Raw genomic sequence first — 25,163 nt, forward strand, 5'->3', positions numbered from 1 at the left:
TTTTAGAGTTTTTTAAAGCATGTTTATGTGACTGCACATAAATGTTTGTGTAAAAAGGGAGTTATGACAGTTTATACCACAAAGGTTACAGTAAGAAAAAGCACATCTTTATGACAATAATTCACAAATTCACAAGAATCACTTTAATATACAAAGCAATTACTACCATTCTGAAAACATAAAGCAGCTAATATGTACATAGTGTTAATAAAATGCATTATAACCCAGTACAGCTTTTTTTTTTTTTTCCTTTTTTTTAAACACAGATAAAGCACAAAAAAATAAGTAAAAAAAATAAACACAACAGGGATGTTTCTAGATCTTTGGGGAAAGGTAAAAAAAGGATTCATTTTCCCCCAACAATGGATTTTCTTTCAGTCTTTTAACTTCCACAGGTACGTGGGAGTTGAGCTCAAATACCCTGTTCTGTGCTAACATGGTTTGGGTAAAGAACCAGAAATGCAGATGAGGTGAACTTGCCCTTTCCAGCATACATTACAAAGGGAGAACAATAACTCTTGCTCTGGAAGCTTCCCTGAAAAACACTGTTCCAAAACAATTTTAAATTATAAATCCAGACAACCAGAAACTCATTTTTGAAGTGAACAACTGATCTGTGGACAAGCCTGTGGAGGGGCTGGCTGCCAACAAGCACCTCTTTTTGCCCTGTTCCCCATCGCATCCATAGAAGTCCATATCAGCAGCACAGCATTAAATCTCATACAAAGTCGCAGTTCAGAATTTTTAAACTTTATGTTTTAATATAAATAAATGTTATTACACACACACACAAAAAAAAAAAAAAATGGAGTGGCACCTGGATAAAACACAGCTTGTGGAGAGCATCCATTTACCCTCAGTTCTTAACAGTGGCCATTTCCAGACAACTGACCAGCTCAAGATCTTCCCCTTGCTCTCACTCAGCTGTTCCCTAATTTAGAGAAATAGATTGCTGAAGCTGAGACTCAGTGAACTGACTGCTCCCAAGCAATGAGAACAGCAAGTGCTCAGCTCACGGAGGAGCGCTAACCACGGATCACTATGGCTGCTCCCTGACCCTTTCCCTGTCAGCACACAGCTCCCGAGGACAGCTGGCTTTCCTCCTCCTTGTTGGTGAAAGTGAGACCTAGACTCACTGCCGTGGACCACAGGCCAGGAACTGCACTTGTAGCACCAGAACAGGTCGGTGTCTTCAATTTGTGCTACAAAAAATAGCCAGAGCAAGTCTCTTTGTAGGACAGAGCTTAAGTACATGTGAAAAGTACATTCCAAGACAAAACACTTAAAATGCAACCCCCCTTACCACCTGGATCTGGTCCCTTTCCCTAAAAGATGCACAGATTTAAGCCATGTCTATCCACAATCCCGAACCTGCCACCAGCACACAGCAGAAAGGACTTCAGCTGAGCTTCACGATACATTCAGGTTTCTGCAAAATCAGTCTTATCCAGCCAGCAAATGCAAAAGCTCAGGGAAATGAGTTCCCAGGCACAGTACATGAGAACCATGAAAGTACTGTATGCTTTTAAAACCTGCTTACCGTGACAGATTTCAGGATTATAGCTAAATTATCATTTCTGCACAAATAAGTTAGTTGTGCTTTTTTTCTTTTAAAGCAAAGTGACACACTGTCAGCATACCTTTAATTCCCGGTGTCAAAAATTTATAAAGCGTTTTGATTTATATTCTTGGAATGCAGCTTTTAAAATGCACAGCTAAATCTCAAATTAAGTGGAATAAAGAGGCTGAGAAAGAGTTGGGCTTTCTTTCTGAGTTATCTCCCTTTCTCACCTGGGATCACTGAACCTGTTCTGTCTAAAAATAATGCCACATCCATCCTGTACCTACTGCTCTGAGACACCACACACTTAATTCTTTGCCATCTTCAGTACCACCCACTCACATCTCCTGCCAGTCTGAAGCAGTGCCTGCTGGAAGCCAGGTGCTGATCAGCAAGTTACACTGGTGAAAGAGCCAACTGCTGTGGGGAGAGGAGTGAATTGTGTGCAGGCAGCGGGATCGCAGCAATTGTGCCCGGGAGCTTCTTAAGCAAACCCAATTTTTCTTTTTTTTTTTCTATGCTTTTTTATTATTATTATTATTTTTATTTAAAAAGTGCACATTTTAATTAAACATTTACAAAGGATATCGTGTAACAAAAATAAATACATGACCTTTTGGTTAGATCATTGGCAAATGCGACATCACTAACCATCTTCAGGGTAAAAAATGACAATAAAAACAGGGTCTTAGAAAACCAATGACATCCCCTATGAATTGTCATGCATTTGCAACCACTGATAATGAACTTGCTGTGATGCAGAGACCAGTCTTTAGCCCACAGAAAGCACTGGCTCTCTGTCTAACATGATAAAAAGGCAGAGGCTAGTCTTTGCTCAGATGACTACTTGCAGCTGCTGTCTACTGGAAGCCCAGATTTAAAAAACAAAACAAGACTGTAGTACAAATTTTGATCAGAAACTATCAGGGCTGTTTTCCTTATTAAATCTAACTTTTTTTTTCCTGAGCCTCTTAATGATTCCAAACGCCCCTCCGATTTTCTGATCAATGTAAAGTACCAGAGAAGATAGTGGTCTGCGACACAAACACGACCTACAGAAGAGCCAGAACCTACAGGAGTTTGTACAGTCCTGACAGCGTGACAGGCTACAATTGTGCTTTCAGATACAAGCAACTACCTGCTTCTGGTGAAATCGCTGCTTACATACAAATGCACTGCTGCTACTCTAGGAGGAAAACAGAAGTCTTACCAGTGGTTCCTTTAAAAAGCAACACCTCAACAACCATTCCAATTGTTTTGCCTTTGATATATAGCTGCCAAAGAGAAAAAGCACAAAAGTGAGTTATTCTGGGGGGTGGTGGCTGTTGTAAAACAACTGTTTACATCATTTCAAAAATCTCCGTCAAAAAAGAATAAAGATAAAAACAAACCAACTCACAAAAGCCATGAAAAATGAAATACAATTCTCAAAAATGGATAACTGAGAAACAGCACAAAACAAATCAGTAATAAGCGCTAAATAATGCAGCCCAGAAGGACTGGGCAGGGGGAGGCTTTCACACACACGCACACACACGCACACACCCAGACGCACACAGAAGTAAAAATTTTTTCTGACCTCCATATACTATAATACTCAGCATTCCTGACTTAAAAGCTCTCAGAGCTGTAGATTATATACTGTGTGTATATATATATATGTACATATATTATACATATGTATTTTCCAAGAATATCTAAATTAAAAGAGCACCTCTGACAATATCTTAACTGCCTGACTGGTGCTGTAGTTTTGCAAAATAATGACATTACAAAAATTATATTTCAAATCAATCCTCGTTTATTATGAACGTAATGGATCTAGCCCTTTCTAACCCTCTCCTCAGGTAAAACAGGCTATCGGTTCGAGAAAACTCACGATCGTGAGACATAAAACTAACCTTCCCCCCCGCCAGCACTACTGCTGTCCTGTTTCCAAATGGCCTTAGTTTATAGAAGCTGATTACCCCAATCTCACTGCTTGGTAAGTAACACATCAGCAAATGTCTGAATCGTATTCCTTCCCCTTTTGGGTCACTATGAATAGTAAAGCACGTATGGGTAGCACTAGTCAGACCTGTACTCTGCCTAATACATTTTTTATCATCGTCATTAAAAATTTCTGTTTAAGAAATTCAAGTCCTTGAATCCTCAGTGCAGCATAAATAAAAATAAAGATTCTTGGAGATGCCTATGTACTTTAAAATAACATTCTTTTTCTCAGTGAAATGTTTGTTGCTACTGCAGTCTACAGTAATGACACGATAGACTACTCACAGACCACACACAGACAGACAGGTAATGCAGTTCTCCTCTCACTGCCACACAGATTTGGTTCAGCCATGTGACAGAAGAAACAGGTCCAGGTCCAGCTGTAGGCTCCTGGTCCATGCACTGCCAGGCTCTGTGCTGGGACTGCCCACGAGTGCCCACGGCCATGGCTTGGAGCGTCCCCCAGCTCCCAGCTAGTCTCGCAGAGGTGCAGTACAGAACCTCAAGCTTTTGCACACAGGTGGTTCTGCAAAACAAACAGCCTTAATGCAGGCACTCAGGGCCTTTTACACAATTCTCAAAGCCAGAGGAACCATTCTGTGTAACTCTGTCAATTAAGCCATCATTAGCTTACATATTTGATGAGAACTACGCCTGCATCATCAACATTTCTAGTGTTAGTTCTAAAGAACTGGAAACCGTCAAAAATGCAAGTGTTTTCTGTCTTTAAGAATCAGACAATTTTTAGGTAGGCAAGGCTGAGAATTTAGGGTCTTCTTTAAATTTCCATTGCTAAACTAATAAATTCATATTCTGTTAAATAAAAACATGAAAATCAGTTTTCTATGGCAGACAAAAATAGACCATTTATAAACCCCCTCAAAACTTATTTTGAAAATGAATTCTTTCATAATTCTGATACTCATGATCTCTTATTTGAAATACAATCTGAAATTATTGATAACTCTAGATTTAAAAATAATGCTACAAGTTTAACCCTGCTCCTTTAAAAGTCTCTTGGAAACTGAATGCCCTCTCAAATGAGAAAACTACAACTTTTAATACTGCTTAGTTGTTTGAGACTCAACTGCCAAGAGTCTTGCAAATGTTCTTGCAACGTCACACTGATTGTATAACCTCTTAGAAATTCATCTTTGAAATTTATCTTAAGAACAGATAGAGAGAATGGGAAAAAAATATGAGCTAACACTTTGCTAGGCAAGGTGTTGGTACAGACCGGGGTCTTATTCATACATCTCTAAACGTAGAAGTTGGACCAAAAGCCCAAAGTTACTCCATCAAATCACTCAAGTTAATATGAAGAGCCTGGCTGCAGGGGGCCAGGAAACAAACAGAGTGTGATTCTTTTTGACACATAATGGAAGTCCTAATGCTGATTACAGTATTATTTTTAACATTATCCACTTTTTTAACAATGTAAATCCAGAAATGTTTCCTTAGTACACACAAGAAGTCTGATCTTGCAAAAATCTGAGGCAGGTAAGTAGTTCTACTTACATTAACAACTTGATAAATCTGACCCTCTGCATGAAAAAAATCCTCTCAATAAATTAAGAATCTATTTAGCCTGGGCAAGTTCAAATAATTAATATTATCTCTTGAGAAGCAGAAGCCGGTTGGAATATTTGTGTCTGAGGTCCCCTTCAATATTTGAGGTTGTCCTGGCAGTTACCATACTGCAATTTAATTTATGCATGGAAAACATCCTCCAAATTTGAAAAATAATCTAGTAAACCAGGACAATGCTTCTATCAAGTTCAATAATTTCCTTTACATATGATAGTGGTAGGGAAATAGAAATACATGATCGCTTAAGAGGACATCAGACAAACCATACTGTCATCAGGGAGTATGTATGTGGAGTTGGCCATGCTTCAACTGCTTAGTTGTTCTGCATATAAATAGGCAGTGCTTTCATGTGTTAGCCTTATTATCTGACTGTTTACTAAGCATCACTGCTGTACCTTTTTCATTCTGATTCCTTTCCCATTCAAATCTTGTTTGCCAACCAGTAACATATGAAGTCAATGGTTTTTTTTTGTGCATTCGGAATGCTGCACACATTTGCACACACTATGCTTCAAGAAGCAACAACTGAACAGTGAAGCTTATTTCGATCCATTTGTGTCTGAGGCATGGAGTTTTCAGTAGTTCAGGAGGGACTAGTGATGTAGATTACATATAAGAACTCCTCCTGGGCTAGTTTGAAAAGGTATTTTAGCTCCACACTCAGAATGTGACTGTGAAGTGCCTTTCATTTGGCATGCCACCTAGACACGTATTTTTATAGCTTAAAATAAGTATGAGAAACCACTTTGGCAACCACTGCTTCTTCATTGCACCATGTGTGCTTCACATATGCGGCCCACAGCTCTCTGGACCAAGAGGCTGGGGTAGTTCTGTCTCTAAGGCAATGGAAAAAGCTCAGCACAAATTCTTGACGTCATTACAAAAGGACCCTCCCCCGCAGTAACTTCCCAAGTGACCATTTTAACTCCTTGAAGAGGATGGGAGATGAGAAAGAAGCCTGTTCTTCTTCACGCTGAGATTATTTGACGATGAAAATAATCTTGTAGGGGGAGAAGTGGAGGCAAATATTTGAACATTCACAGTTTGATGCAAAGCACAGACGAAGTATATTCTGTAGTTGCTTCAGGCAGTTTTGCGCATAGAAAAAAAAGAAATGTTTAGAAAATAAAAAGTTTACTTTGTCTTTCTGGGTATAGCCAGAACCAGTCTCTCATCCCACCTGGACAAGTGAAAATGGGAATCCAAAATTAATCTGATTTGTGGCAGTAAAGGTCTTTAAGTGCTTTCAACTCCTCAATCAGTGTCTTGTTTTGGTTTTCAAGCACAGCCACTCGATTTTCTAGACATTTCACATACTCCTTTTTCTTCCTGCGACATTCACGTGCTGCCTCTCTGCAAAGCGAAAGAGGACATTCAAATCCAGAACAATTACTTGCAGACTGGAAGTACGACTACTTAATTGTTTAGGTCAAACCCTATGTCATTTTTAGAATATGCAGGTACTCTAACACTCACAGATTAGGAAAAAAGGCTGAGCTCATAACAATTTATCAAGATCTAAGGTTCATTTCAATATCCAGATCCCAATTTGCCAGCACCAATAGAAATCTGCTGCTGTGAGAAAAGGAGCCTACTCAAACATAAATTTCTGTTTGTGGGATTTAACTTGGAGCTATTAGTCTGAGTGGAATGCTGGTAATAATTAGATTGCTTTTATTATAATAAATAGATGAATAATAAAAACATGGATAAAAGTGGTGTTCATCTACTGATCTTCTTATAGTCACAACTCTACCTTTTACTGCAGTCCAACCACATACTAATAGTCAGGAAGTTCAAGCAGTGCAAAAAATGCTGCACTTAGAGCATTCATATATTTGCCCTTGAGCAACACTTTCATTTTCTTAGTAATGTCTGCATCACTGCAGTGATAATGTATACCACTCAAATAAGAAAAAACGACACAGTCATTAGCAACAGTTCTTTAGCCTTCATCTGCTGTGCAGAGAACACGGCATTGTAAATCTGCTGAAGCAGGTCTTGGGACAATCAAACTCTCCTGTAAAGACTGAGCTGCCTGCAAGTAACTCAGATGGCAATATATTAAGGATACCACTGAAAAATACCTCAAAGGAGCTAATGTGCAGCTGAGCATCCTGAAGGCAGCAACACCAAGGCAGAAGGTGTCCTGCAGAGCAATAGTAATGGTACTGACTTGCGAAGTGAGCACAAGGATAGATGCTGCAGGTGGACATGCTTGCAGGAGGTTCTCCTGCAACATGGCTTGTCAATGCAGAATGCTGCAGAAACATGTAACATACATTTGTTTGACCTGAATTGATAAGTGCGATGCAGAACAGCTTCAGAAGGTGAGTGAGTGTCCTGTTATGCAAATACTGCATAAAATGGTGATAATGCCAGTGTTCTGGGAAATTAGAAGATGATAAGTTTGAAGATAGCTCTTCTTCTCACTACGTAAGTAATAACTTGTATGAAATAAAAAAAAGAGCATCTATTCCAGGATCTATCTGGTAAGTCAACACGAAAAGCGACTGCTGATATTCTGCTTTGTAAATGAGACAGAAAGAAGAAAATCTAATTTGTAATCCCTGAAAGGACTCAAGTATCCATTGTTCACTCCTACAAATACAGCTTTATATGCTTGTAGCACTTCAGTGGGCCATATGCAACATGTGGAATTTTGTGTCATTTTGGGCTACTACTTGTGTCACCAAATACCAACTTCTACTGGATTAGGAAAGAGTTGTGCCCCTCAGAGGAGAGCTTCTAAGGTGCCTTCTTGGGTGACAACTTCTTACTTACGGTGACACCCTTACTTAAGGTTTCACAGTCAATGCATGGCATAAGCAGGTGTGTTTCTTTGCTTCGCACCCTTAATGACTTAAGAAAGATCAGGATTCTCAGTGCTTAACACTCTATTTCTGTGCAGAGCTATTTGGGAAAAAAAAGTGATCTAAATGTACGTGCCTGTTCTTCATTAGACGCACTTCTCTCTTCCGTGCGGCCTCTTCTGCTGGCTGGGTTGGAAGTGCTGGAGATGATGCCATGACTACTCCAGGTGCAATGGTGCTGGTAGGGGCGGTGCGAATCTGGTAGGTCTGCACGTCTCCTGAGGCAGCTGCATGATGAAAAACGTAGGGGTCATATTGTACTGCAACAATTGTGTGCAAGTTAGGTGCACAACTTAATATTTCTCTAGAATAGAGAATGGGGCCTTTGGTTTCCGTTATTTGTTTTAACAAGTGTGTTATACTTGCCTGAGATCATAAAAAATTTGATATCACCTAAAGAGGCGACATGTGGTTAAGAATGCAAAATCCAGAAAATCAATGCAACAATAGTATTTTTTGCACCCATATATTTTTTTACTGGTGCCTAGAGACCTCTCCTCCGGATAACTTTGAATTATCTGACTTAGAATCATAAAAGCAGGCATATAGTTTTCTGTTATTTTGATAAATATTTTCAAAACTCTCCCTCTTACTCCCAATTAATCAAAACAAGAATTTTAATAAAATAAAAAGTAACTTGGTCTAAGTCTGAAGTAGTCCTGCTCTAAGTGGAGGTTTTGATCAAATGACATCTTAAGGCACAATCCTTAAGTATTCTATTACTATATTCTATTCTAAAACTCCAATGACTAAATACCTGGTGACTAGTTACAATCCCACAATAAAAAGGAATTACGGCTTCCAATTGAAAAGGGAGAGAACTTACCAATAAATAAAAGTGTCCTTATGGAAAGAACATATTAAACAAATTTCTTTCCTAACTTTAACACTTTGCTTTAAATTCACTATTGTTGCAGATGACTCTGGCTGAATTTTGAAATGGAGTGTAGCATCAGTTTTTGTGAACGTGTAATAAAAATCATGTTAAAACAATTAATACTGTTTCAAGAAGTAAATATCTATAAAGGTATTGAACTGAAGAGAAAGGCTCCAAGAAAATGTGACAGCTTTGCCCAGAATTTCCTTTTATTTTGGAGACTGATCTGTGTTAAAGCTGTTAATTCTGTCTCCTGACACATTTGAGGACTTTATGTTGGCAAGATGAATCTGTGTGGAGAAAATGTTATACAGAATGACTGGCTGTGAGGCATCTCACCTTGTACAACAACTTGGTTGCTGGGTACAAGTATCTGTTGTCCATCTGTGGTCTGTGCATATTGTAAAATGGTAGTGCCAGGTTGTGTTGCAGCTGCATTGGTCATTGTCAATGTCTGGAGACCTTGTACTCCATCTGTGCCATTGTTAGACAACTGAATTGCTCCTCCTTGCGTAATAGCAACTGCAGACAAGGAAAAGGGATACAGTATTTAAGACATTGATTTACTCATTAATATAAAGTAATTAACCTAGACATAGAAGACTACCAGTCCAAGTTAGAGCCGTTGAACCCTTATAAGCCCTCAAATCAGATCCAAGGCTTTCAAGTAGGTTTAAAGTAACCATACTTTGACAGTAAGGTTTTAATTTTTCCTGAGATTCATATTTTGAATCACACCCACAACTTAAAATACAACTTAAAATACAAATTAAACTACAAATTAGTTTCTCTGGTAAAACAATATCACACAGAGGAGCTACAATCCTCCCCTGGGAAATACTTTCTATTAGTTAGTATTCTTCCGGTTGGTTTAGGTCTTTTCCTTGCCTTTTTCTCCTCATCTGAAATTCTTTGCCTCTTCCATGCTTTACTCCCTTCAGTCTCCTCTGCTGCTACTGCTATCCATCTTGTGTTTCACTTTCTTCTTGCTTTGGCTTTTTTCTCTTCTGATTGTATCTCCCCTTCTCTACTACTTCCTCAGCACCTTCCTAGCAGTGTTTTCGCTCACACAGGTCCAGTTTCACACATTTTTCTTTCCTTCATGCAGTCTTTGTTGCTTTTTTTCCTTTCTCTCCCTCTATGCTGTGTACTGAGGTGTACTGAGATGTCACTTCTCCTTTCTACTTCCACAGAATTTCACTGTATTGTAATATATAGACATATCAAAATCTGAGATGTCCACACAACCAGTTTATTTTAGTTATAGTAGAAAAGCAGAATTAACATCATTTCAATATTTAGGTGGGATATTGTCAAAGTGGCTAAGGAGTAAACAGAGAAACAACATTTTAAAGACACTTTAAGAGAAAGACATGAACTGAGAGTTCTTTCTTCCTCTTGAATATTTAATACTGAGTATATTTGTTTGAGGCAGCATGTGAATTCTAGTTTTAGTGTTATAACCTCAACCCTTCAAGTCAAGGTACTGTAGATATAAAATCTAATGAGTAAAGACAATGAAAACACAGAAACTCTTTTACTACGTGCTTCAAATAAGCTTGCTGAAGTCCTTATTTTTCAGGACTTTCTAAAAAGTGCAATGGCAGACTAATGCATCTTCCATTAACTAGGTAATGATTTAGCCTGGATTAATAGTCTGCCAGGAAAAACTGAAACTACTGAATTACCTCATCTGATTCCTGAAGTTAAAAAGTTTATAACAGCATTATGTTTAACTCATATTTTGCCTCTGGAAGCAGCAGCTGCACTAGCTGGCAAACAATCCCAGAATGTTAATTGAAGATTTCAAATATTAATAAGAAGAATAGGTTTAAAAGGTATAGCTGTCAAATAAAGTAATCTTAGTTTTACCTCCTGCTTTACCCTAGCCCACGCAGTTATACAAATAATAGTTCTTCATCTTCTCATCCCCACTTACTAGCACCACTGAGAAATTCAGACTACATACTGTACTGCCCACTGCTGGTTTGGTAAATGGGAGTTGGCACCGTAACAGTGGCGATGGCAGGTGCAGCTGTTTCCTCTTCAGACTTTTCCTCTTCAATCCTTGGCACTCCTGGGGCGTCTGAGGACAAGTCATTCAAAATTTTTCTGGCAAAGACAGTGCGTTGTAGAGATTTTAGTAAAAGGTGAGAAAATGTCTTTTTGATGCATAATTATTGGGAAGTACAGTGATCCAGCACTGCAAATATGGGTGTAAAATGAAAAACCCAGACTACCTGCAAATTCTTATTGGAGAAAGTTGTTCAGAGTGCTATGCACAGATGAGTAAGGCAGCTAGCAAAGAGCAGCACAGGTACTTCTCAACAATTGCAATATTTCCTTTTTCTTAAAAACATGTTTGTGTCTCATGCATTTTGACTTCTTTCCTGCTTTCATCCACAAAATATCTGAAGAAAGCAATGTATGCAAAACCTCATCATTCACATCAGAGGAACTGCTCCCTTTCAGAGACCATCATGTCCTCAGCCAGAGAGACAAGTATAAAGGAGGTTTGCAGAAATGCTTGTACAGGGCCACCAGCTTTTAATGGAACAGCTGCCTGGGAGACAGTGCTGAGTTTTAAGCAGCACAATTATGCGTACAGGGGAACTAAAAACTCTGCCTTAGAAATGCTGTAAGATTAGCATGTATAAAGAAAAAGCAGTTTGTTAACTATTTACACAGGCTAATTCTCCACAGCCCAAACAGCTGAAACATCCCAGCTAAAGGTCCTACTGACTGTGACTGTAGGACTGAACACAACCAGTTGCTGCCATTTGCAACATTTAGACTAAGCACTGTCCCACAGAGAGTGGACTGTCAAGCCTTTTTCAGTGCAGGCACTGTATTACCTCACTGCAAAACGCTACTTGGGTGTAAAGGAACTTTCTTTGTAATTCTGTTTTCCTGTGTACTGTCTCTAGAATTCAAAGTGTGATGAAGTGAACACCGTTGTAGATCCTAAGCTCCAACATGACACTCGTTACCTTTCCAAAGCTTTGGGAACCAGAACATCTGTGCTCAGCTATGTGGGGAGGCTGGTCACTCTGCTAGGCAACTTGACAAACAGTGCTTTGCTGTTACTATTTCAGCTCTGCATGTGAACAGGAACCCCAGCACTGCACAAGCGCTCCACAGTGCCAAGTACCACTTGGACAGATAACCAATTCCCTTCTAGAGAACTTGAGTTCTAGGTATTAGATGAGAAAAAGTAGTGGACAAAACAGAGAGATTTCAATAAATCTGAACAGAATTACAGAATCCCACCATTTGGCATCCCACGTGAAGAACACATCCAACAAGCAAAATGCTTCTGCTTTTAACCTGCTTACCTGTAGGAGGGTCGTCTGGAAAGAATTTCTCTCCGTTTCTGTGAGTCTGTGACACTGTCCACTGATTCCTGTGAGTCTTCACTTTCTGCTATAGTTGAGATCTGAAAATAAGAACAGCAATCAAATTTAACAGGACACTTCCAATGCCTTAATTTTAAGGAATAGCTGATGTGATGCATGTGTTATACACTACTACTATCTATGCAATGAAAAGAAAGGGCAGGCTGCTTAAAAGTAATAGATACAATGAAGAATGACCAGAGCCAGGTATCTACCCATGAGAATGTCTCTTAGAACTTAAATATTACAGTAAGAGAATACAAAAATTAGTCCCAAACAGTTTTTGGTTTTCATGATTTCTTCCTTGTTTCCATCCATTCTGAAGGAACAAATGAGGAAGTCAGTCAGATTTAGGGAGAGAAAAAATTCAAAGCAAATTAAGAAAGGACGCAGAAGGGTTGGAAAGAGCAAAATAATGAAATTGAGAAACAACAATTTATAAATCACTGTATGGATTTATTACACAAAGACTGCTTTTTCTTTTGGGAAATCGTCAGGAAAATGTCATGCCTGAAGATGCTAAAAAATAATGCAGTGCTGTAAGTCTGAAAATTGGAGCTAAAAAAAAAACTTTAAAAGATTCATAAAGGAAAGTTAAAATGTTTCAAATTAGTTCCACAGTTTTACATTCAAAGTGTCCCAAAAATATTTTAAAAACCCCAAATACAAAAACTCTTGAGGTTGTTTTTCAAATGGCTATATTCATGTTATAAATCTACAAAGCTCATTATGGTGAGCAGCAAAATGCTTACGTGAGAAACACAGCTCTCAGCACGGTTTTTTAAGCACCGTAGGGAAGATCCTTAAAGGATCCAAAAGCTTGCTGGCGCCTAAATCTCAGTTATCAGATAGAAGGCCTGGACAGGTCCGAGGTTGACACTGAAATACCATGCTATGTGTATCACAGCATTCCACACACATTTGTGCTTTGCACTGAGCCAGGTGAATTCCATCCAGGATTTCACTGTCAGTCTCTTATCTCCCACCCCTGTGCTAGTAAAGTGCACTTATCTGAAAACTGCTTGCTTCCAATAGATTACAATTCTGAACTTCTGACTCTATCAGCTGAAGAGGGCAGGACTGCCAGAAACTCTTCATTAAAGCTGGGACTATTTTACAAGGAGTAAATAAAGACCATTATCAGAATGGCCTAGTTTTAAGTTATGCATGCCTTATTATTTTTACAAGAATACCCAGCTAGGTATCTATCAGTCTAACTCTGTGTAGCTGCCCAAAGTAATTCCTGTGCTCAGTAACACTGGACTTGAAATTGCTCCAAAGAAAAACGAAATAAATGGTTATGGGTTTCAAGATTTCAGATTACTTTTCTCCTAAGTCTTCAAGCTCTCTCTTCACTCATGTTGCATTATCTTTCTTGTTTTACGGAAGAAAAACAACATTCTGCTGGTAAATTTAAATATTACTTTTACGAGAAGACCGATAAGTATATTTGAAGGGCCATAAACATACAGATGTGTTTTGTAAACCAATACAATTGTTTCCTGAAGCGGCAAAGGCTCTCATCCCAGAATATCGGGCTCAAATGATTAACAGATTACATTATAAGAAAAACTGTTCCTGTTCACCTTAGGACAATATTAACTCTTACACTCTTACCGTGCAAAAATGAAGTATAGGAAAAAAATTAAAAAATACTGAAAGGTAAAATAGTGACCTGTTAAGCTCCCCAATCAAGTTCTAGAGGGAAATGAGACTCAGTGATGAATTAAAGTCAAAAGTGGTTAAACCAGAAGAGAAAAAAAGTCACAGAGTAGCAAATACTGTACAGATTTTGTTTTTAAATTAAATTTAAGCAAAAACATAATCAAGGACACAAGCTCAATAAAAACCAACAAATTGGCAGGACCATTCAGAAGGTGCAATTCGCATATTAGGAAGTTCTTCAGCAAGTACCTGTACTGTCTGGACCTGTGGAGACTGAATAACTGATGGCTGGGCAGCCTGAATTACGCCGTGCACTTGAACTGTCTGCCCATTGGGCAGCTGAACTAAGGTCACCGTGGGTGCAGAAGATGTTGCGTGAGCTGCTGGCATAGATACCTGCAATGTAGAGACAGTGAATAAAAGTTAGGTTATTGCAGAATCTTTTTTCACTATCAGGAACACCTTCTGGTGAACAAATTACATCTAATCTAGACACCAGCTAGATGACCCAAATGTTTCAAAGTAATACAAAAAACCCTGAATTGTCTATGCCCAACATCTGACCTACTTTCCAAATTAATCTAATGCAGCGTTTCTGCAGGCTCAAAATATTACCTCTAAAACCATTAACAAGATTGAGAAAAACACAACTGCTTTTATTTTGAGTAACCTAATAAAAACATATTAACCTTCAGTTACTTCAGTTACACACTGCTAAGATTTGGGTGTACTCCTACTAACACCTTTGAGTCAAAGGCAGAAATGTATGGGAGTGGAACTATTTTTGTTCTCACTCAGGAAAATGCACAGTTACTTGCCAGATGTAAGATGTTAGAATTTGTAGAGTCATATCTTTCAGACTTATTAGTGACTAAACCTTACTGAGTAGCTGGCAAAATCAACCACGTGTTCAGATAGAAAAAAAACAGGGGGTTGCTGAGGACCAAAAGATATGCACTCAGTTATTTTCATCCAGCCTAGCCAGTAAACACAAACTCTGCTCTTACAGCTATTTCATGTCTGAGGAAAAATGGCCCAAGTCTTTAAAATCTCAGTTTGTACACACACATTCATTTCTAAAGCACAGAGCTGCAGGCAGTGGCTATGCCCACAGTGACGTGCCAACTGTGCAGAGCTGGGCATGGCAGTGTGTGTGCAGCCACACGGCCTGTGCAGGACATGGCCCCAAGGACAGCGCTCCACAAGCACGGCTGCTCATGGCAGAATGGAGAAGTCTCGCTTCTTCGCTGTGCCGAGTGACATGGACCACGATCATGGGTAATGGGCAAGCAGTGGGCTGTGCACTGGGGCTGCTCCATGGCTGGGCAGGCACCCCAGGACTCAGTCGTGCTCATCCCTGGTCCGGTGACGCAGTGCATGAGGTCACGCCTGGGCTCCTGGCAGGCAGAGCATTGACAGGGCTGCCACACCGTGCCAGGGCTTCAGAGATGCTCCTTACTTGCCATCACAGGCCTTGGCCATCGCAGGCCATGCCAGTGAGGGCTCACTCACTAGCCATCCTGCACCTGCATACCTACATTTGGACAAATGGAGTCTTCTGGTACGCAATGGCTTTTTTAAGAAATGCAATCCATTTAGCTACAGTGGGAGTAGGAGTTCTACTGCCATCCTGCCTAATCCCAGAGAACTGCTGTATGCAGACTGCAAATTCTCTGCTGTCCTCATGGACACATGGTTCTCAAAATGCTACAACAACTCATCTCTGAATCTCCATAAACATCCATCATTTACAAAGAAATCTTGCTCAACAACAGAATTAGGGGGAATTTCATGTAGATCTCTCTCCTCCACAGCTGTCCCTCCCTAATCCACAATCTGTGCTTGCTGTTACCTTCCTTTTTTTATGAAAATGGCTGCAGCATTACATGGCCGTACTTAGCTTGCAGGAGAGAAACTGGGACTGGGATTAGCGTGACCATGCTTCCCTCTGGCAAATCATATTCCTTCACCAAGTGACCTTTTATAATACTGCACGTCTGACTAAACAGTCCTTGGCAGTGACAGCAACACCGATCAACTGGAGGCTACGCCGCGGCTGCACAAAGCCAACAGCAGAATGCAACTTCCGCAGATGCCTCTGACTCATACCTTGTGGAACTGGAACGAGTTTCCTTTTGACTCCAAAAACTACCCTGAGCTAGCTAAAAACACAGAATTTAGACTAAGCTCATAAGGGGGTGACTTACAAGAAGTAATGAAAGATTAAATTAACATAATTAGTTATTTAGACTTGCCTGAGCCTCTGAGGGCACTCTCTAATGCCAAGCTCTGCCACATGACACATTAAAAACGTCATATTAATGAAACACTGCCAATCAGAATCAGACAAGGAATTGTGTTTGGACTGTTCAGTCCCCTCCATGAGGATTATAAAGTTTGGAAAATAGCCAAGGTGCAAATAATACAGTGAATGACAATAGGGGAATTAGGGAAACTCACATATTTGCTTGTGCTTCACAAGGGTTTTAATAATAACTGCATAGCCTTTCCTTACTCAAAAAAAAAAAAAAAAAAAAAAATCTCATTCAAGTGCCAGGGTAATTTTACCCTAGTGAAGTACATTCAGTCCACTCTGTACTGCAAGTTTATCTACCTGGAAGTATGTCAGCACATAAATGTAAAACATGCTTGCTTCTCCATAGGAAATGTTAACACATACCAAGAGAGAAGCAGCTTACTGGTTTTGCAAGAGAAATAAATGACTTTCACTTAGTTGACACTGAAGTGTTATTCACACCACCTACATTCTGTGCCTAAGTTAAACAGTGAGAAAACTGCCCAAAGAGGCAAGCTGGTGCAGGGCAGTTGGTGGTCTGAAAATTCACACTACAGCTCACTGAACAAAAAGCGCCCTGTGCATTTAAACAGCTTGGACCCCTGTGCTATCACTTGAATGGAAGTGTACTGAGTTTACTGAGAGGTGAAAAGACTTCTTAGAGATACTAACCACCTATAAAATTGTACATCATTCAACACATGCGCCTCTTAAAAGACATCAAATTCCCCACACTACGTGATCTAAAGAACATGCCAGCTCTTTGCAGACTGCAAGTACTTCTAAAATGAAATTGTTAAAGGAGAGAGATGAGAGATTCTGTATTCATTTTACACAGTGGAGTTACTTCTGCCAGCCATCATGCATCCACGAATGACACTAGATTCCAGAATTAGAGACGTAGCTGGAATTGTGTAATTTCTTGCCTCTCCAAAATAATTTGGGGATAATTAATGATCTACTTCTGTCTCTCTATGTGATGAACAATTCTGTGAAATTCCATAGGACAAGACAAGCTGTCAGATGCCAGGTTGTCTCATTTACTTGATCCTAATGTTTACAAGGTTCATCCCATCTGATATGATGTTGTATTTTCTGTATTATTTAATTGGATTTTCAATTTGTTTCCTTCAGAATAAAGTTAATTGTTATAGACAAGTTTCTAACAGAAAATACAACAGCGAAACAATCTGGTCAATATCAAAAAAGACAATAAATTACATAATTTGAAAATAACCCAACCTTTCAGTGTTACGGTTGTGGTAAAGAATGATACAAATAATTCAATTAATATTAAATATTCTGTTAAAATTACAAAGTTTACACACACACAGTTCTTCAGAATTAACAGTCAAGGGTGATGTGAAGTTGAAAATTTCTAATACTACAAAAATCTGAAGACAAACATTAATGGAACTATACACAGCAGCTGTTTCAGAGTCGTATCAATCGGACCTTGACTCAGGCCCACGAGCAGACATTATCCCTCTTAAAAAGTTACCCAGTAGGTAAAGCTACTATACCATATTATTTTATACCTGGGCTAACGTTGCAATCTGTGGTTGTGCCTGTACTGTCATCTGTTGGGTTTCTGCCTCTGTAACGGCTGCATCTCCACTCTGCTGGTTCTCTGCTCCAGATTCCATGGTCATTTAGTTACCTACAATCACAATATTTGTCGTAAGTCTGTGTTGGTATGCAATTCCATTACTCTTAGTGGATCTGGTAGCAATCACTGCATCTGAATTCCCATTACTACATACTAGTTTCATTTACATATTAAAATTGTGCCAAACTATTAGCATTCAGGCAAAATTTTGCGTGCTATATGTCTGCCTCAGGTTCATTTTCCTATGTGTAATGTTCCTGAAAAACTGGTCCAGTTTCCTACAAAAATTGAGATCAGAAAAAAAATGTGTTTTGCTCATGTTAAAATAATTGCTTGGGTGATTGTACTACGATGATCTACTACCTCCGTAATTTGGAACAGTGACCCACAATTTCTCAGGAAACCTCAGTGCCAAGGTGAAAATATGCCATAATTAAGCCATAAAAGCATTCCTGCTACAGCCCTCCCTCTCCCCATCACTACAGTTTGCAAGTAACCAACAGCAATTTCTGTGTTGGGTACTTAGCTTTCAGTCTTCTATCTGAGCTAAATGTGCAACAGCTCCATACACACTTTTTCCACAGCCAGACTGTGCATGGATCTACATCACAGCAACTAAAGCTTTTCCACTCTGCAGGATTCAGATCAGTATACATAATGATAGAAGCCAGCGCTTGAAGAACCTTAATGCAATTGATTATTTTTAAATTAAGAGGTACACAGTAATTCATCACGACCTATGTTTTGTATCCTACACATTTTCCAATACACTTATATTTTAGAGAAGTAGCTGAGTTAAGTCTGGATCACTAGAAAACACAACTCTATAGAAAGAGGTTGTGTAACTCCCAATCCCCAGCATGTAGGCAGAACGTAATGAATGTGAAATTCTGCACTGATCTCTGAGAATTACTTTTCAGTTCTTTAAATACTGGTAAGTAAATATTTAAAATCTGACAAAGAACTTCAAAATAAAAGGAAACCTTTCCAACAGGGATACAGTAATACAAAATTGAAATGCAGAACCCCCAATACTAAGTAAGAGGAATGGCCATTACCTCCACAGCCACAATACCAATCTTGTGTACCGCTCTGTGCTGCCCAGTTACTCTGGCCTCTCTCTACCCAGCGGCACCACAGCTCTCCAGAGCAGGAGCAAAACCACCAGTTGAGCATTTCTGCTTTCGAGAGGGCCTGGAGGCAGAGGATGCTCAGATCAGTAGGCAGGTGGAAAGAAGGAGAAATCCCCCTCTCCCTCCAGAATTTTACTGGTCCTGGAGAAAGAGACTTAGAATATGTAGCGGTACCACAACCCCTTTCAAAATACTTCATTTTAAACCTAATCTCAGAGAAATTTTAATGCCAACTAGGCTTCAGTATTACAGCAATGAGAACACGCTAGGCGACACGCTGCCTAAAGCCATAGGATCACAATTCAAACCCCAGAAATTTCCATCTCTTAGAAAATGATGAAACGGCATTTCAAAGTAGTAGCTGCATCTAGCACAAAAAGAAAGCAAGTAAATGTATATAAAGCAAAACCTGTATACTTACTATTGAGAAAGATTGCTCAGACTGTGTGTGTGTGTGTGTGTGTGTGTGAAAATAATGAAATGTGGCTGTGCGTACCAAAAAATTAGCTCCAACAAGAAGCAGTCATTAAACTTGATTTTCCTTAAAAATAAACAATGAAAAAAAAGCATTTTTAGAAAACGAAAGTTAAAGTCTTCTAAGCACTGGAATTTTGTTCCACCTCTCCTTGTCATGGTTTTACATTCCACTTTATGTGACACCAGTCTGACAAATGCCTACAGATAAAAAAAACACTTTAACTATAGGCATATAGCTGTAAACTAGTCATGAAAGAAATTCATTGTGAACTCACTGCTTTGAAGTAGTCTACATTGCCATTTTTATAAGAATGTCAAGGACAGCCTGTATCCACACAAATACTGCAAGCCCATTCTTCCCAACAGCACCCACTCTCTCTCACTGCATTTCATGCTCCAGAAAGCACGAAGGAAAACCCCTGCACTATTACTATTTATAATACACATTACTGTTCTTAAAGGTGTCATTAATTATATTTTAAGTGGTTTTCTCTAACACATAAGTTTTTTATTGTGATAGTTTTAGGCCTCCACGTCACACCTCCTTTCTATTTAAGTACTGTTTTCAAATCAGAATACTACTAAAGGCTTCTCTTTTATTTTTATCATTTTTATGGAGGTGTCTAGTTTGGTCCCTTTTTTGTGTCCGTACCAGCCATTCTGCCTAGGATAAGCAAATCAACATCTTCCTCTCAAATCCTATGTAAGTATCACAGTGACTGCACCAAAAGCCCACTCCACCAGAGCCACTTAGGAGAATGGGCAGATCACATACAGCAGCAGCATCTCCCAGGCAAATGTTTTAATAGAACTTAAGAAGATACAGTTTCCCTGCTATGTATTCAAATAAGTTGCAAAACTAACAATGGCTTTGCGTGCTGATAGAAATTGTGACTCCAGCATGGAGTCAATTGCTATGTAAAGGGGATTAGAAATAGATAAAATGCAGAAAATTACTTGAATCAGGGCCTTACCAATGCTCACAAAGGCAAATTTTGCCAAGTTCCTGTTGATACACGTTTTTGTAGGAAGAATTCTCGGTCTTCTCATATGTTGTGAAGGAAAAGACTTGTGGTTTTACAAGCATGGTTTCTACAGTTGTGTCATTTTTGTATATATTACAGTAAGTTTTAACTGTTTGAGGTGCACTCTCCTCTGAAATACCAACATTTTACAAAACAAATTCTTAACTTGACTTGTAAACACCTAAAAGGAAACTCCTCATAACATACAGTAAGGACTGAGCAATGCAGGAAGCTGCCAGCAAGATTTGCATCTTGACACTGGAGTTGGAACAAGTTTCAAGGGTGACTTACAGGGGCTTTTTGGACAAGCTTTGTCTTAGATTACTTACAGGTTCTAAGTAATCTTGAATTTGGCTAATTTAGAATGCTCTTCCACCTCAGAGTATTTGTATTCTAACTTCTTCACTATCTTCTTCACTAACTTCTTCACCTTTTACAATAAATTGTGAGAAAAAGAGGGAATTATATCAGTGAGCACTGTGGCTTCACACTCAAGATACACTGAGCGTTTCGTTGTTTCACATTTATTTTAACAGCACAGTATTAAAAGATTGCCAAGGCATACAAGACAAGACACTTAGAATGTAAATACTTAATAAAAATGCATATGACTATATCAGGCATGACTCATTTCAGAAATGTTCTTTCAAAAATATTTGTTAAATGTATCTATCTAAATGAAATTGCCTTCTTACGTCTTCACAGAACGCAGTCATCAGTTTATCGACTGTGTGGTTGAGTGTATAACTATAATGGCTGTAAGACTATAAGGTTATATAAGGTTATCAATCCCTATTAATTCTTGCAGTTCACAATTCTTCCCTGCTTCCAGGCTGCTTTCCAACTTGTCAAAAAAGGACTCACACTTCCACTTTCAGAAAAATAGCTCTTGGTTCATCTTGAACTACACATTCCTAGATTAAACTAAAGGAAAAAAAAAATCAAACAGCTGTAACAACCAGAGTCAGGACTCTGCTTGTCTGAGACACTCTGGGAATGAACTCTGAACACAGGTTAAGAAAGCTGACATGACTGCCTGGTTAGGTATGGTCTAACTCAACACTTATATTTAATAGATAACTTTATTCATTAAAAAAAAAAACTAGCATTATTTAATGTACTTACTGACAAACTGAAATTCCAGAGATGAACAGCTAAACAGCAAAACATGCGGCTGACACCCAGTAATTCATTTTAATCAAATCAGTAGAGGGAGAAAGTTCAGCAGAAACTAACTGTGCTAAACAAAGCTGCAATATCACAGCACTAAGACATTAAGCACAGAATTATGATAATGAACACAAACAGTAGCAGAATGTCTAAGAAATTCTGAACTACATACACTGCAAAAATAATCCAAATAATTCTGTCTTGTTCATAGCATAAGCTAAGGGAAGGGCTCTGGGCACTACTGCTTTTAGCTCATCTCAAGTTTCTGCTTGACATGCACCTATGACAACAAAAGCTAAAATGTTAGAATGCAATAGTAATAAGGTACTGAGTAGACTTAAAAAAATCTGTTTGTGTTAGTGGGCCCTATCTATCAGCTGGATTACAGTGCAGAGGATGGCAGCACACTGTGGAAATGGGCTTTATGGAATTCAGGTGTTCAGAGAAAGCAAGCATTTGGGGAATGAAAGTTTGTAGCTGTATCAGGAGGCTGCAAAAAAACTGTTACATACCTCAGAAAGATGTCCAAACATTTCAGTAACACAGAAAGTAAGCTAAAAATATTCACTGCCTGAATATAAAACAGCAAAGCTAAAGGTCTGCAAGTTTAAGAGTATAAAAATAAAAATTTAAAAATATTTACTAAAAAAAAAAAGGTGAAAATTGGTACTTTATGTACGACACAAAAAAGCCACTGATGCTGATAAGCAATTTATCAGGATTAAAATAGGGTTAGACATGCATAAGGATAACAAGAATATCCATGATTAAGCAGATTATTTCATACAAAAAAAAAAAAAAAAAAGTGTAGAACTGAAAGGAAGATAATAATGAGTCAAGATGTAAATTAATTTTGAATCCTTAAAGAATCAAATACTTTCATGAGGGGGCAGATTATATTGTGTTTAATTCTACAGTTCCCAGCACTGTCGTGAGGTACCCACTGATCACTAGTATCTTAGGCAGGATGCTGACTGAGGTGACCTGCAGATAAGATTTATCTCTGAGCTCCAATACTGTACATTCAGAGCACGAGTACAGCCACCTCCCTTCCTGTCTTTAAACTCAGGAAGATATAACTGTCTTCTTACAGATTTCCTATCTTCTTCAATCCACAGTACTCACCTACTGCCAGTTATTCGGCCTCCCTGATACATCCGCTTTCTTACTCCTTGTATCTCTTTCCCCAGATACCCCTACAAACTCTTACAGCTTCTCTCCCAGATGCAATGTCCCACCCCCTGGTCCCTGCCCACCCCTTGGCACCAGACCTTGGCTAGCAGCTACCACAGAGCTTTCCTGCTCTGCAAAGACGGCGTGTCACCATGCAGGACCAGACCGAAGGAAAGAAGATGGAGCCCACTTCCCAACCGGCGCTAAGTCCAAGAAGCAAAGCACCAGTGCTGTGGCAGCTGTAGCAGATACAACCTTCCGGAGTGCTGCAAAGCTGTGAGGCAGCATGGATCAGCGTACAGCCGGCAGCCACAGCCGCAGCCTGCTCCCAGCAGCCATGGCCATCACCTGGAACTTACCAGGCCACACACTTCACAACTTTGAAAGGCCTCTTTCTCCTCCACAGCTAAGGGATGGCTTTTGGTTTCACTTTATTCAAGTACTCAACCAGATGCACCACAATGGCTTCCAACGCCAGCAGGGAGCAGACCTGACAGACCCATGCCCAGCCCCGCACGCGCCCTGTCCAGTCAGGGGTCCATCCAGTCATCCTGCCACTGTCAACGCCATGGCCATGCTGCTCCAGGCCCGCCCAGCAGCCAGCCACTGAGCTGTGTGTGGCAGTGCAGGGCCACGACAGTAGCTATACACAGAGAGGCCTACGTGTATTAAAATGAATAAACTGTTTCACAAGGCATGTTCCTTTTACAGATATTGCTTACAGCTTCTTGTCCCAAATGTGAATGAAGCCTGTTTTGCCTCCTTCTGCATTCCCTTCATTTCATTATCTTCAGCAACCTTTAGCATGAAACAGATTTGAGGATGTTCAGACGAGAATAAGTATGGTAACAGTTTTGTATGGTGTTTTAACATGAATGCTGTCGTGTATTTGCCAGTCCTGATTTCAGCAGCTGTCCTGAGTTCTGGAAAGCTCCTCCAAAGTAAGCACGTCAAGCCTGCCCCTCAAGCAGTGCTCACTATGGCCTATTTTCCATTTTGTTCATAGCAGGCATACCAGCACCATTGTTCAGAAAGCACATACATCTCCTTAGTCCACAGTTCCAGAAATTAAATAAAGCCACATGTATTTATTATACGTGGCTTTATTAAGCCACAGATCCACCATGAAAGCACTGAAAAGTCATCAAACATCACTGCTGTGTGCTATTATTTGTTTTCACCTTTTCAGTGTAATTACTGAGGACATTCACTTGCAATCCATAAACATTTCCACTGTTACTTCACAGTGTGGCAGCCTTTTCAACTGCTAAGCAGCTGCTCTGTGATTTCTATTCAATCTCTGTCAGACTGAAAATGTTCAGAGAAAAATAATTTTATTTACTGCTAACATGAGACTTCAAATAACCACTAGTAAACGCGCAACACGACAAAACATGCCCATAATTATCTCTCTCTGTCACTAATGACTACACACAAATTGCAGTTTTTATCACAGCTTCACTGCCATCCTAAGCTGTCACTGCCACTGCCCTCAAATGCTTGTTCCTGTCCTGCGCTCTCCTTCGGGTGACAGAAGACTGTGCACAATGCTGTGAACACAACTCAGTTTGCTAATTCTTTTAGAACTACTTTCTACCACTCCTCCGATCCTGTTCATCATACAGCCACTCCCAATTAGGCTGGCTACAGGTCAGGGCAGTACAGGGGTGTGGGAATCAAATGCTGTTTCTGCACTAGAATTGGATAATATTATTTTTATTTCATGATCTCCGCTATCACAGTTCTTTTGGGGAGTCCTTCCACTTAACTTGGGGAAGATCTCTGATAAGTTTACATCACTTATCCTCTAGATGAACCTTCCCAGGAACGCACACTCTGTATATAGGTGTATAGATGTATATTTTGTCATACACACTGCAAGAATATCCTGCACGAGAGCAAACCAGAGAACTAGTCAAGGCCTGCCCGAGGAAGCACCTGAAGAGACATCGGAAGGCCTGGCATCATCCCCAGTGCTCTTTGTTTAACGATGACTTTAAAGAAAATCACCATATCAATAGGACAAGGAGAGCACCGAGACATCTTGGAAACAACAGGATGACTACTGACTGACACCAGATAACAAATAAATTAACAACTAAATAACAAATGCAAACCTTCCGATAAGATTGTGAACCTGGAGTACCCAGCCAGTGGGGAAACAGGGGAGGGAGGGAGGCAAGGGGGAGCAAACAGGGTCTAAAGGCTGTCATGTTGTGTCCATAGGCGCGCTCCTGCTTGCGGGACGCCGCCATTGCAATCGTGAATAAAATCTGCTTTTATCAGAGATACCGTCCTGACAAAAATTACTTGGATATTTCCAACAA

General features: G+C 39.6%; 1 protein-coding gene across 11 annotated transcripts in view; it reads right to left on the reverse strand.

The window, feature by feature from the left end:
* Positions 1-19,037, reverse strand: part of CREB1 (cAMP responsive element binding protein 1) — a 29,882-nt gene extending 10,845 nt beyond the window's left edge. For 6 of the 11 annotated variants that reach the window (XR_006171009.1, XR_006171008.1, XR_006171012.1 and 3 more), the window contains exons 1-8: positions 18,917-19,037; positions 17,788-17,909; positions 14,203-14,349; positions 12,229-12,329; positions 10,863-11,005; positions 9,233-9,415; positions 8,093-8,243; positions 2,772-6,496 (exon numbers count right to left, since the gene is read on the reverse strand). Coding sequence is in view for 1 of the 11 variants with exons in the window: in XM_042831832.1 (XP_042687766.1) it covers positions 6,352-6,496; positions 8,093-8,243; positions 9,233-9,415; positions 10,863-11,005; positions 12,229-12,329; positions 14,203-14,349; positions 17,788-17,901 (984 nt within the window). In the remaining 10 variants the exon portion in view is untranslated. Of the gene's footprint in view, positions 1-120; positions 6,497-8,092; positions 8,244-9,232; positions 9,416-10,862; positions 11,006-12,228; positions 12,330-14,202; positions 14,350-17,787; positions 17,910-18,916 lie in introns of those variants that run through there. The other 5 variants (XR_006171016.1, XR_006171015.1, XR_006171013.1 and 2 more) reach the window with 5 other exon arrangements.
* Between the last annotated feature and the right edge of the window lie 6,126 nt (positions 19,038-25,163).

Source organism: Centrocercus urophasianus, unplaced genomic scaffold (assembly GCF_019232065.1).
Source record: "Centrocercus urophasianus isolate 14NV4802_14NV808 unplaced genomic scaffold, USGS_Curo_1.0 seq_363, whole genome shotgun sequence".
In the NCBI taxonomy this organism is placed as follows: Eukaryota; Metazoa; Chordata; class Aves; order Galliformes; family Phasianidae; genus Centrocercus; species Centrocercus urophasianus.